Genomic DNA, 15,007 nt, shown 5'->3' on the forward strand with positions numbered 1-15,007 from the left:
AGAACATCAACCTCAGTGAGTGATTCTCAACCTGGAGTAAGGTGTATATCAGAATTGTTGCCCCTGACAGCTGCCCATCAAGATCCTCTGCTCTTCAAAGAGAATCATTGCATGTAATGAGAAATGTTACTGGGAGAGTGTGTTGCATATGTAAATCCCATGGAACAGAACGACTTAAGTGCTATGATTTATACATAATAAGCCTTTTTGCTCCAATAACTAAATTTTAAAGTATTTTAGTAGCCTAACTGAAAAATTAAAGCAGCACAAATAATCAAAAGCAAAAGTACACAAAACATATGTGGACTTAAACTGAGCTTTGAAGGGTAGGTAAGACAGGGATCTACTGAGCAGTTCTGATACTTTTCCACTGCTATAAATTTATGTTTCATTTGTCTCAAAAGGTGCATAATTTAAGGAATGCGAACTGCCACTCTAACTTAAGGATTATCAGAAATACTTACAAAGCACTCTGCAGCATCATCCATAAGGCCAAGCTGAAATCGCTGCTCATCTTTGAAACTTTCTGCAAGAGCATGCCTTATGTTATCCGAAGGAAGTGCTTTTTCTCGACTGTGTTGAAACTGTGCAAATATCGTCTGGGAATCAACAAATACATCAACCAGTAAGTTTAACACCAACAACTAAAAAACACTTGAGCAATTTCATTTCAACAGCAAAACTCGAAACTCTATACTCAAACTAACAGTCTTTTGCTTTAAAATTCCATTAAAAAATTAATTATTTCTATGAGTAATATGTAGAAATGGTTGCCCAAGTCTCTAAATCAAATGTTAGTGCGTAAGAATTAAACATGGAACGTTCTCAGATCCCATCCTCAGAGATTCTGATTGAGATGAGGCCCATTTTTAAACTGTCTCCTAGCTGACTACGATCTAAGTTATTTAGAAAGAGTTTTGAGATAAGTTGCTTTAAATCTTAAAGTGTACTGCAGGAATTAAAATTATGTTATACAAAAATAAACATCATATAATCAAATAAAACAGTAGGAACTCACTAGACTTGAAACAGTGGGAACATCATTCAAGAACATTAAATTATAGGTGTTAATCTGGTCTTCTATTTTCTTTATTGAATTTAAGCAAGAAAAACTTTTTAATAAGTTCCAGTTTTATGACAATCATCTTAGGTGAGTGAAAGTAGGGAAAAAATAAAGTTTGCTGTGTGATAAACCACCAAATAAGGATTGATCATATTAAGTTCTATATTAATTAGCTCAAGGGGTATGTCATCTCAAAAAAAACTGCATTTAAGATGAACATATGGTAGGCTAGGAAATATTTCAAGAATCTGTTCCACTGATACAAGAAAATTTAATTTACAAATAAGAAATTTAAAAAGAAAGATGCCAAGTGATATTAGATATTCAGAACTAAAATTTTTAGCTACAATTACAAATGATAAAAAATGAAAAATATTTTCAAAAGTCATTTCTTATTTAGGTAGTCAACTTTTCCAGGTAACGTTTAAGATATTAATCCTACACATTTAACATCTATTTTTTTAATTGTCTAGTATATGTGAGGCATTGTTCTACACCAGAAAACAAAGACCCTGCCCTCATGGAGCATACATTCTAGTTATAGTAATGAGGAGAGGGCAAATAAGTAATTATATGTCAGAATGTAATAAGTACAATAGAGAAAAACAAAGAAATACAATACAAGAGAGAAAGATAAAGTAGTGTAATAGGGATAGGCATGCTGGGGGTAGGAGAGAGGAAGGGAGCTTACCTATTACCAAGGGTAGTCAGGGAAGGTCTCACTGATGGAAAAATAACATTTAAGGAGAGGCATAAAGGAAATAAGGGTGTTAGCCACAGGGACATCTGGAAGAAAATCATTCTAGACAAAAAGAATAATAATGAAAACACTCAGAGATGAAAGCCAGCTCTGAGAAACTGCAAGGAGGACAGTGCAGTGTGTGTGTGCGTGTGCGCGCGCGCCTGCGTGCGCACACGCACACGCACAGGTGTTTTGAGGCAGGGGACGCAAGCAGGGGAAAGAGGCAGGTGATGTGTAAGGCTATGGGAAGACCTGAGTTAGAAAATTTAACTAGTTTTTACAATTGGACAAAACATTCAAAATTTACTGCAGAGTAAATAAAATGCAATACTGTAATCTGATCTAAGTTCATTCTTCATCAACCCTATTTTTACCATATAAAAAAGAGAATATAAAATCGCCTCCTGATTGGGATTGACATGTATACACTGATGTGTATAAAATTGATGACTAATAAGAACCTGCTGTATAAAAAAATAAATAAAATTAAATTTAAAAATTAAAAAAAAAAATAAAATTGCCTCCTTTGGTGACTTATTCAAACAGTCTTTTTAGGAATGTAAGTCAAAATAAAGCATGAAAACCACCTTTTATTTTCCTGTATTATGTATATGTGTGTGTACTAAGAATATTCAAGAATGTAAAAGCCTGAAATATTTATTTCTGAAAACATATTAATCAAATCTTAAATTCTTGGGCAAAAATTTCAACGACATAAATGAGTTACTAATATATACTGGACTCCCTGTTTCTGCCTTTGTCCCTAATCTATATATTCTCATCCAAGCAGCCAAAGAGATCTAGTCCAAATATTATACTTACTTAACACAGGTTATATCACTCCTCCACTCAAAACAATCCCACGACTTCCTAAATCACTCAGGAGAAAAAGTCAAGGTCCTCACAAAGGTCTAGAAGGCCCTACACAATCTGAACTCCTGTTCCAGTTATCTACTGCTGCACAACAAAACCACCCCAAATCTTAGGTACTAAAAATAACATTTATTTTGGCCACAAGTTTGCAGTTTGGGTGAGGACGGCTCAACTCTGCCCCACTTGCAGTCATCTGTAATAGTCTGAATGCTGGAACTTGGGAGTCATCTGAAGGTCGCTCACTAGTGTCTAGAGGTTGATGCTGGTTGTTGCTGCTGCCTGTTGGCCAGGAACTTGGCCGTAGCTATGACCAACTTGGCTTCCTCATAGCATGGCAACTCACTTCCAAGAATGAGCACCCCAACAGACAGAGCCAGGTGGAAGCTTTATCACTTTTTCTAATCTACCCTAATCTCATTTCTGCCACATTCTATATGATGGAAATGAAACATTAGGGGCAACCCATATTCAAGGAATTAGACTCCACCTTTCAATAGAAGAGTGCAAAAGAATCTGCAGACATTTTTGAAGTCACCACAACTCACCTTACCTCTGAGCTCATCTCCTATCACTGTCCCCCTTGCTCACAAAGCTTCTGCCACCAGTCAGGTTTCCTTTAATATGTCACACACACTCCCACCTCAGGGCCTTTGCAGTTGCTGTGTCCCTGCTTGCCTGGAAGGCTCTAGTCCACTCCATCACCTTTTCCAAGTTGTGATTTAAATGTCATTCTCTCAGTGAGGCTTTCCTTGCTACTCAACACTCTCTAGTACCTATCCCTGATTTATATTTCCTCCTTTGCAATTATTATTACCTAACATACTTTATATTTTGTTTACTTATTTTCTTCTCCCTTACAAGAATATAAGCTACATGAGAACAGGGATTTTTATTAGTTCCATTCACTGCTGTATCCTTAGTAACTACAGCAGTGCCCAGAATTCAGTAGTAACTCAAAAAACATCTGTTAAATGATTATTTCAAAATAATGAAAAATATAATGTTCCTAACACAGAAAAATGAATCCGTAAACCTGAATAAGTCATACTTTAAGAATTTCTCTTCAAAACTGTAAGTCACTTGACAATAACTTTAATTACAAATAAACTAAACAAATATGTCAAACAAACCAAACTATCAAATAAAATTAAATCTTTTGAGAAACAATAGTAATTTTTCGGAACTATTAAAAGGTTACCTTCAATGCACAAAATATGCAGGCAACTCCCTGACAAACATGTCCATCCAGAACCCGCAAGCTTCTTCGGAATATATCTAATTGCCATAAAACCTAAAAAATAGTGAGATGTAAAGAAAGAAAGAAACACAGTAATATTTTTCTCACTGGGATGAAAGACAGATTTAAATATGTTTTAAATTGTGGGAGGCTAATAGTTTCTTTTAGTCTCTTGCACATAATCAGATATATACTACTAAAAATAATAAGTATAAAAGTGCTATATACATGTAGTTCATATATAAAAGATGGATTTAGAAAATATTACTATGGATTCACATGTAAAAACCATGACAGGCACAGAACAAGAAAAAAATAACTCCTCAGTTAAGGAATTTATATGAACAGGAAACAAGGGATACTGAATGCAGGACTTGGCAGAGACTTGAGAGAGGAAGTGATTATAATACTTGGAATGAACTGAAATTTAGGAAGGAAATATAATTGCAGTTAAAAGTCAGGGTGTACCAAATAAGGGTCAGTATGTAGTGGCAAGAAAAAAGGGCAGAGGCCTGTGTGGTCATTGTATATTGAGTGAAGAAGGGGGCATCTGTGTAGTCATGGGGGTACAGCATAATATGAAGCAGCAGTTAAAAAATAACCTGAATATATTTGCTGCAATTATCCAATCATCATTTACTACTAAAAAAACAAAAATAAAAAAGACTGTAGTTGTTTAAATAAATCAGTCTAATACTTAAAATCATTCTAGAAAAATCTGAAATTTATACAATGGGGATAACTGTGTCAGCCTCATAGACTGCTTGTAAGGATTAAATATATGTATGTAATATGTGAAGTGTTTAGAGCAGTGCCCAGTACACAAGTGGCATGCATTGAATGCAACCTGCTATTTGTTGCTGTAAATACTATTACAAACAATTAAGATACTTCCTCAAATAATAAAACCAAGAAAATCCATTCACCATCTCACATTTCTCCCAACCAAAAAAAAAAAGTTAATAAAAACAAATAATTTTAAAAGTTTCCTATTTTTTAATAACTCAGTAACTGAAAGCCATTTCAGAATTTCTCTGATAGTTGCTTTTTCTTAAAGCATAACTAATAGGATTCATTTAGTTATCACAAATAACTCAGTGTTTTGCAGAGCACTTGAAAATGTTTAACAACTTTCTTGCATATCATATTCTATCATACCATAAAATATACATTAAAATTCATTCATTTGTCAAGATGAAGGTCACGACAGCACAGCTGTGAGAAGTGCACAGCACTGTAGTTAGTGATACACCCTCTGAAGACAGGCTGCCTGGGTTCTAATTCTGGCTTTACTGTTTACAGCTCTTGGGCTGACTTGAGCAAAATATTTCCTGAAACTTAGTTTTCTCATCACTGAAAGGAAGATTAGAGTAGTACCTATCTCTTAGGATCACTGTAAGAACTAGATTAGATAAAACACAGTGTACCAATGCACAGTAAGAGCACAATAAATGTTAGCTATTAAATATTTTAACTTTGCTTTTAACTTACAGAACTCAAAACCACACCAATTATGTCATACCTACTTAACTGTACCACTTTCTCATCAAATAAAAGTTCAAACTATTCAGCCAAAAGAGAAAACTCTATAATCTGCTTATAAGGCTTACGAATTACATCTTTCAAATGTAATGTTTTCTAGGGTCACCAAAATGTTTAACTTACACTGGATCTAAACTACAGAAAAAAATATTTTATGTGACTTCTCTGTATACTACTCAAAATAAAAGTTTAAAAATGATTTTCACAAATCCATACCAAAAATTATCTGCATTATAGTTAACCTTTATCCTATTTCATTTAAAAATGTTGATTATATTCTACCACCTGTTTTAAATTAAAGCCTAAGCTAGTTGTTGGACTAATTAGTTTTTAGCAATATAATTTTATAATATAAACATTTTTCTTTTGCATTATTTCCATGTTTCATTTTAACATGGTACCTAACAAAATTAGTGTAGTTATTTTGAATGTTTATGCATGTTTCTTATTTAGTTATTCCCCAAAGATTAATACATATATGCATATGCATTTAATAAAGGAATATAAACCTTTCATCATATTCCTGACCTCAAAATAATATAAAAAATTTTTAAAAATTAAGGGGAAATGGCATATAAATTCATTTTTCTTACTTATATTACATCCAAAACATTTTAATAATGTCCATTTTTAGTAATTCCTTACAAAACGTATTTCACAATTTATTTCTCAGCAGTTTAAAAAGTACTCATCAAATTGCGTATTAGCATTTATATTCTGAATTTTTAAAAATGAAGTCAGGCTTTTTCTGACAGAAGTCTACTTGAATAGCTGTTTTGTCAGTGAGGACTGGCTTTCTAAATTAGTTTATACACTAGACATTTTAACATCAGGGGCCAGCAGATTCCCTGGGTTGAAGGGATGGAGCTGGGAGTTCAGGGAAGCCAAAGCAGCTACAGTTGGTGGGACACAGAGCCGCAGTGGGGAGAGCTGCACACAGTTAACACTAGAGCTCGCGAGGGGGCCTCTCGAGTATTCAGGTAAGCACTGTGAGGAAACTACCTAAGACCAGGAAAGAAAATCCCAAAAGATTAGATGTAATGCCCAAAGCACATATCAGTTCAGGGCAGTGCCTGTTCTCAACAGCCAAAGTGGAAAACATCGTAATTCACAGAGGATCAGTTAAAGAAAGAACTGTCCCTCCCCATTAGCAGAGAAATTAACCCCAGAATAAACACAGTTCTGGTACTGCCTACAAAGCTTAAACATAAAATGATCAAACTGTTTCTAAATAAACTAATCCTATCCCAGAACAATGTTCAAGAATATTTTTAGGAATATAAAAATACCCATCACCCAACAAAGTAAAACTTAAAATGTCGTCTGACATCCAATCAAAAATTACCAGGCATGGGCTTCCCTGGTGGCACCATGGTTAAGAATCTGTCTGCCAACACAGGGGACACGGGTTTGAGCCCGGTCCAGGAAGATCCCACATGCCACGGAGCAACTAAGCCCGTGCACCACAACTACTGAGCCTGCACTCTAGAGCCCATAAGGCACAACTACTGACGCCCACATGGCACAACTACTGAAGCCCGTGCACCTAGAGCCTGGCTCCACAACGAGAAGCCACCAGAATGAGAAGCCTGTGCATCGCAATGAAGAGTAGCCACCGCTCACCTCAACTAGAGAAAGCCCACATGCAGCGACTAAGACCCAATGAAGCCAAAAATAAATAAATTAATTTTAAAAAATTACCAGGCATTACAAGAAACAAGAAAATATATTCCAAACCTAGAAAGAAAAAAAAAAGAACAGAATTTGCACAGACAGAATTAGTAGACAAGTACATTAAAACAATTATTATACCTGTATTCATATATTCAAGAGGTCAGAGAAAAGACTGGACATGTTAAGTATAGACACAAGTGATTTTTGAAAGACCCAGAGCAAACTTCTAAAGGTGAAAATTACAATGTCTGAGATTTAAAAATACACTGGTGATAATACTAGCAGATTAAATAAACACTGCAAAAGAAAAAAATTAATGAACTTGAAGACACAGCAATAGAATCCTATAAAATGAAAGAGAGAAAAACAAAAGAATGAGAAAGACAATGAAGAGCACATCAGTGAACTCTGGGACCTAAAGCAACCAACTGAATATGTATCAATAACTGGAATCCCTCAAAGGAGGGGAGGGATAGAAAATTTTGAAGAAATAATGGTCAAAGAGTTTCCACATTTTTTAAAAATTTACTTTTATTTTATTTATTTCATTTTGGCTATGTTGGGTCTTCACTGCTGCACGTGGGCTTTCCCCAGTTGCGGCAAGTGGGGGCCACTCTTTGTTGCAGTGCGCGGGCTTCAGTACTTGTGGCACACAGGCTCCACAGTTGTGGCTCACGGGCTCTAGAGTGCAGGCTCAGTAGTTGTGCTGCATGGGCCTAGTTGCTCTGCGGCATGTGGGATCTTCCCAGACCAGGTCTCGAACCCGTGTCCCCTGCATTAGCAGGTGGATTCTTAACCACTGCGTCACCAGTGAAGCCCATCCACATTTGATTAAAATTATAAAGCCATGGGTCTAAGATGCTCCATGAACCCAAACACAAGAAGCATGTAGAAAACTATAGCAAGGCACATCATAACCAAATTGCTTTAAACCAGTTAAAAAAAGAAAATCTTAAAAGCAGCCAGAAAAAAAGGGGAACATTACAAACACAAGAACAAAGATAAGAATGACAATAGTTTTCCAGGAGAAGTAATACAAGCCAGAAGACAGATGAGCAAAATCTTTAAAATACTAAAAGAAAAACTGTCAACTTAAACTTCTTTAATGAATGAAAATATTTTTCAATAACAAAAGTCATCCTTCAAGCAGAAGAAATGATACCAGATGGAAAGCTGGATCCACACAAAGGAGTTATGAGCACCATAACTGGTAGCTATGTAGATAAGTAGAAATAACCTTCATGGCAAAGGTCAGTGAACTGTTCATTTTTTTTCTAAATATATCAACATAGGAATACTTCTCCATTTTCTTTACCACGTAAGTGTCCTTGCTCAGAGTTTTCTTTTGTTATAATAAGCTTTTCATCTCCCTAAAGTATACACAGTATTTTGGGAGCCAAAAAAAGGGACAGACACAGAGGGAAATACATAAATGTAAAAAAAAGAACTGGAAAAGGGTTAACAAGAAAAGATTTGAAATGACAGAAGCTCTTTCTCAGAGCCTGATTCAATAAAAGCATATAATTCCATGTCTTTTGGAGTCTGGTATTTCTCTATATCAGGTGTCATTCAATAAATATTTTCCTGCCCTTGTCACAGCACTTAATGCCAAAGGGATCCTTCAGCCAGGGCAGAACAGTGACTATCATTTAAAGGTCCCAACATAAACTAGAATTAATGCTTTTCTAATACCAATTGCTTCTGTTTCCCTGAGTGAGTTATAAAACTTTCAAGTTTGACATATGTCCTGGACAGCAGACAATTAAGAACACAAGTCTGAGTCAGATGTCTGAGCACTTGACACATTCTAGATGTGTTCATTTATCAAATGAGTTAATTAAGCAATATTTCTCTTTCTACTCTCAGTTTTCAGGAGGAAAAAAAAAGCAATAGAAAGAAAACACGTGAAAAGCTATTTATTTTCAATAAAATCTTTTAAGGTATATTCTAGCATCAAGAGTAACATTCCAATATTCTAAATCTTCCTCATCCTTAGTACTATACAATCAACGGTCAGAAGGATATAGGCCCCTAAAAAATCTGAAAATGTTAAATAAAAACTATCATACATAAGAAAAGATATTTATGTAAGGCAGAAAGTTGGATTAATACATATTTGCTAATTAAAAGAATTTCAACAAGGACTGAAGCAAAATGAATTAACCGTTAATTTAACTACAACACTGGTGTCCAAATTATGATTCTACAGAGGGGATTTAAGGTTGAGGGGGGGCGGGGAAGGAATTTGAGTACTGAGATTAAAAACTGCATTCTTGGGCTTCCCTGGTGGCACCGTGGTTAAGAGTACGCCTGCCGACGCAGGGGACGCGGGTTCGTGCCCCGGTTCGGGAAGATCCCACATGCCGCAGAGCGGCTGGGCCCGTGAGCCATGGCCACTGAGCCTGCGCGTCCGGAGCCTGTGCTCCGCAACGGGAGAGGCCACAACAGCGAGAGGCCCACGTACCGCAAAAACAAAACAAAACAAAAAACTCTGCATTCTCATTTCAATCCACACAGCTTGTTTCTTTTTATGCTGTCTATGGGGATCCTACTGCATTTCTTAAACCAAAAAAAAGGGGGGGAGAGAGGGGTTGACTAGCTAATTCAAAAAAATAATTTTATGTATTTTAGAAACATTCTTAATTTACTAAGTAAACATTTTAAGCCACAAGATATTTTTATATCCTAGCAATGTATCATTCTGTTGAAAACAACATTTCCATTTACTATAAAAACCAAAATGCCCAGTCAAAATATTTTGCTACTATTAAAAGTGATATTAAAAAGTCATTCTAGTCAATAATAACTTTATTCTTAATTTACAAGTTAAAGAAGGATTAAGCAAAGAATTTCCTGAAAGGCATTTTTTAAAATTTAACAAGAAAAAAAAAAAATTTAACAAGAAATTATGGTCTCACCTGTACAGCACTATTAAGAAAGCAGCTGTTTTGTCCTGGTTCATTCAACAAGCCTTTGGTAGGGGCTAGGGATAGCATACTCCCAGGTTGATAAGCTTTTCCAAGATTGCCACCAGGTTTCCGTAAGAATTTTACCCATGCCATTTTCAAGCAACTTTGTTTGCATTAAAGCTAAGAATTATATACTTATGTGACACTTCTGATGATAAAATGGATGGTTTCTTGAATGATCCACTTAAATTCGCTGCAGCCTATTACCATAACATAAGTTTCCAAGTCCATATCTTTCCTGATGCTGTAGTTTTGAGGACTTTGTCAAGTAAAAAAAGGGTACATTAAGCAATGAAGTTCTGAAAACTAAAAAAGAAAGCTATTTTAAACAAGGTCTTAAAGATTTAAAAATCTTTGTGTTAAATTTTATGAGAGTACAGTTTAAGGTGAAAAGATTTTTTAAAAACTGCTAAAGTAACATTGATGAACAAGTCATATTCTTTAAAGCACAAATTATTTGTCTTGATGGTTTTAAAAACAGATGATACAAAAAGATGGAGTTAGCATTTGGTATGATTCATTTGGTCATTTGTTTTCCTTGTGTTTCTTTAATAAGAAAGAAGTCTTTCTCTTTCCCAGGTGAAGTTATTAAAGGTGACTTCATATTTCATATCAATGTGACCTCAAAGCAAACCTATAAGAAAAAAAAGAAATGTTTAAATAAAAGTAAAGGCTAATAAAGAAAATTCCTACTTTACTATATGGATACAAATATTGAATACATAATTAAAATATTATATATATAATCAGAAAATGATTAGAACTAATAATGTTCTTAAAATATGAAAATGAAAACAGTTCATCATTTAAATTTTCAAAACATATCAAGGTGACATCAATTGCTACCTACTTCAAGATTTCAATGGTCATATGATGGTTTCATGTTCTAAAGAAAACTAGAATCAACTTAGATCTCAGGCAGTGTTTTGAATAATACTAACTTTGCTACCAATACTGTATTGCTGTTTACTAAACGGAGACTCTACAGAGACTCTATATTGTTATCTATGTTACAGAGAATCATATCATTTCTGCAAGAAAGTCAATAGATTTTATGTAAATTGACATGCGTTAAAACTCAGAAGAGGGCTTTCCTGGTGGCGCAGTGGTTGAGAGTCCGCCTGCCGATGCAGGGGACATGGGTTCATGCCCCAGTCCGGGAGGATCCCACATGCCGCGGAGCGGCTGGGCCCGTGAGCCATGGCCGCTGAGCCTGTGTGTCCGGAGTCTGCGCTCCGCAACGGGAGAGGCCACAACAGTGAGAGGCCCGCGTACCACGAAAAAAAAAAAAAAAAAACTCAGGAGAAACATTAAATTGATAAACAAATCTTAGTGAATTAGAGTAAATTTCCATACTATTCATGAACACATACTCCTGGCTAAAAGGACTTCAAAATGTTCAACTTCTAAAGTAAAAACAATCAAGTATTACTACCAAAGTTTAGTTTAATCAATTGAATTTCCTTCCTGCATTCATTCTTTCAACAAGTGTTTATTGAGCCATGTACTATGCCAGGCACTAGAACTGGCATTTTAATGAGGAAAGACAGACCATGATTCAGTGAATAATAAATTGTAGAGTGTACTGGAAGAGTTATGCTCTGAGTGCTCATGGAAAAACAATTCAAGCAAAGGGGATCAGAAGTGTATATAATGGTAGATGGTTTGCACTTGTAAATAGGATAGTCTCGGAAACTGTAATTGAGAACGTTACCTTTGTACAAAGATTTGAAGGAGGTGAAGATGCCACTCTGGAGAAGGCACTTCTAGCAGAGTGAACAGCGTGCGTGGCATACTGGAAGGTAGTAAGAAGCCCAGTGTGGCAGAATAAATATGAACAAAGAGGAGAATAGATGAAAAGGGTGGATGGGAAAGAGAGAGAGATCATGAAGGGCCTCAAAAGCCCTGTGTAAGGACTTTGGCTTTAAATTTAAACTCTAGATGAAAGCCACTGAGTTTCACTTCACAGCACAAAAACATGAGAGGACAGAACATTATAGGTCAGTTCAATTCCATTGATCAAATACCCACTAAGATAGCAAAGCACTGAGGAATAAAGAAGAAAGGCATTAGTCTTTACAGAATTCAAGTCAGGAGACTTTTGTTTGCAGCCCCACGTATTAGCTCATCACTTATTAGCTGTTTGGTCTTAGATAAGTTCTTGTCATCTCTGATTCATAGCTTCATCTATAAGATGGGGACAAGAATAACAGCCCTGTTTAACATAGGTTAAATGTTTCAAGAATTATAAAACACTACATTATGTTAGTTTTTTTCTTTTTGTTGTAACTCTGTGGATTATAACTTCCTCTAAAGTGATCTAAATAATCCTAAAAAGTTTCATACAAATTTTTAATAAATGTAGTTATGATTTTCCAACATTAAGAAAGCTCTGTATCGGTAGTTAACTTGTGTTTTTAATGGAAGAATCCTTTGAAATGGTATTCTTTCAACAATCATTTAACTAGGCACCAGGTCTTACCCTGAACTGTGATAAGATACATGAAACAATCCCTACCATAATGAGTTGTTTTGTGATGGGCACACACACAAATAGATAATTTTAAAATACTGTAGTTTCTGTTCCTGTGCAAGATGTCAAACTATATGTCCTCCTGGTTCCCTTCCTCCAACCCAACTCCGGAGATTATACAAAAGCAACAGATAGTATAAGGAGAAACGGAGAAACATTAAGTAACTGGCTGCCAGAATGTGAGGGAAACAGCAGTCAAGAGATAAAGAGGGCCAAGTGTTACAGACTGGGAAAGTCTTCTTAGTTGTGACCTTTTCCATTCTCCATATTGCTCTGGGCAGAGAATTCCCACCCCACACAATGCAATGAAACAGGAAAGCTCTGTTACCACCCCAGGGCCATCTGGAGGGTAAAGGAAATTATAACATCAGGTAAGCATGGGAGGAAGATGCAAAAGGGAGGAGATATGGGGATATATGTATATGTATAGCTGATTCACTTTGTTATACAGCAGAAACAAACACACCATTGTAAAGCAATTATACTCCAATAAAAATGTTTAAAAAAAATCAGGTAAGCATCAGAGAACAGTTGGTTTGGGAAGTGGTAACAAGTACAGACACCTGCAAGGCCCCTGCGTGTTCTATCCTCGCCCTACTCCACAAATAGAACAGAGGATGGTAGGACCTGGAGAAGATCACGCCTCTAACCGAGTAAACAGGAAGTTCTTTTTGGAATCAACTCTTAAGCCATATCACCCCAAATCAAGCCTTTACGTCCCCACCTCTGCTCTCTGAAATTATCCAAAGAAACACAAATCAGAGTCTACTGCTTTCATTCTTCTCATCATGTAAATATTACTAGCTTATCACTTGGTACTCCCAGGAAAAAGATAACCAGATACTTGCAGAGTATGAGCATTATGAGAGAAAGGCAACAAACTGAACAATCTACACCACAGGAAACAGAATGAACAGACCAAAGGGAACACAAATTTAAAATAAACTTAATACATATCCACCAATTGAATGAGTACATTTTTGAAACTGCTGAAAGAAAAAACTCAAAGGATGAGTTAACTAGCAAAATGAATAGAAGGAAACATCATACTAATGAGCAGTAAGTCCAGGTCTAGAAATTCTCCTAAAAGTATTAAAAAAAACAGAGTGGAAAATATAAACATTTTCAAAAAGCTAAGATACACAGATGAAATCTAAAAGTGTCAAAAACTATCTAAAAGGATCCCCAGAAAGAAAGGGGAGAAAGTAAACAGAGTAGACACTTTTAGAAAGATTAAGATTTTTCCAGAATTAAAGGCTAAAAAACCCAGAAAGAAAAACAATAGATAACACAAAAATCCAAACATGATGTAAGGAAGAAAGGAAGTAGGATGAAAATTGTGAAACCTTGAGAGAGAGAGAGAGAGAAAGAGACTGATTTTTCAAGCCCATTAATAGGCAAACAACAGAAAGAAAAAATAAATCTAAAACTAAACTTTTGAAAAGCTAATAAAAAAAATCTTCACAAGCATGATTAAAGAAAAAAGAAAAGAGAAATATAACATGAATAGGATTTTGTGTGTGTGTGTGTGGCATGCAGTCCTCTCACTGTTGTGGCCTCTTCCATTGCAGGGCACAGGCTCCGGACGCACAGGCCCAGTGGCCATGGCTCACGGGCCTAGCCGCTCCACGGCATGTGGGATCTTCCCGGACCGGGGCACAAACCCGTGTCCCCTGCATTGGCAGGCAGACTCTCAACCACTGTGCCACCAGGGAAGCCCCGAAGAATAGGATTGATAAAGGAGAAATGACCACATATAGATGAGCAACCAAAAGAAATACAAAAGAATACCACTTAAATCTTATGACAATAACTTTGAATATCTAAAGGAGCAGGTAATTTCATAGCAAAATTCAAATTACTTAAATTAACTCAAGTGAAGTAGAAAAATTTTTTAAAGACTACAAGAAAATGGAAAGGAGACAAAAGTTCTTCCATTGAAAATGCCATCTGGATCAGATGGATTCAAAGTTAAATTTTACCTAAACTTTAAAGAACTGTTAATTCTAATGTTAAAATACCGCAGGCCACATGAAAATAAAATACAAAGAACCCCAAATCATGTCATGAAGCTAACATAACCTTAATATCAAACCATGATAAACCTCAGACCAGTGTGACATGTGATTAAAGATGTAAAACTTAGAACACTAACAAACATAATCTATCACTGTGTCAAAAGAATAATGTACCATTGAAAAAAATAATAAGGTTTATTCTAGGAATTTAAACGTGATTCTATATTTATTCTTTCAATAAATATTTGGGAAGCTGTGCAGAAAAGAGCTAACACAGCAATATTTATAACAGCTGAAAGGTGGAAAAACAACCCAAATGTTCAACTAAAGAATGAATAAAATACAATGTGTGTGTG

At 35.6% G+C, this 15,007-nt stretch overlaps 1 protein-coding gene across 1 annotated transcript in view; it reads right to left on the reverse strand.

Moving 5' to 3' along the window:
- USP53 (ubiquitin specific peptidase 53) overlaps positions 1-15,007 on the reverse strand; it is a 64,245-nt gene that overhangs the window by 33,886 nt on the left and 15,352 nt on the right. The window contains exons 2-4 of the mRNA XM_082838468.1: positions 10,050-10,734; positions 3,877-3,969; positions 465-599 (exon numbers count right to left, since the gene is read on the reverse strand). Of these exons, the coding sequence (XP_082694594.1) occupies positions 465-599; positions 3,877-3,969; positions 10,050-10,193 (372 nt within the window). The 5' untranslated portion in view covers positions 10,194-10,734. The remainder of the gene's footprint in view (positions 1-464; positions 600-3,876; positions 3,970-10,049; positions 10,735-15,007) is intronic.

This window comes from Leucopleurus acutus (assembly GCF_964270905.1).
Source record: "Leucopleurus acutus genome assembly, chromosome: 4".
Lineage (NCBI taxonomy): Eukaryota > Metazoa > Chordata > Mammalia > Artiodactyla > Delphinidae > Leucopleurus > Leucopleurus acutus.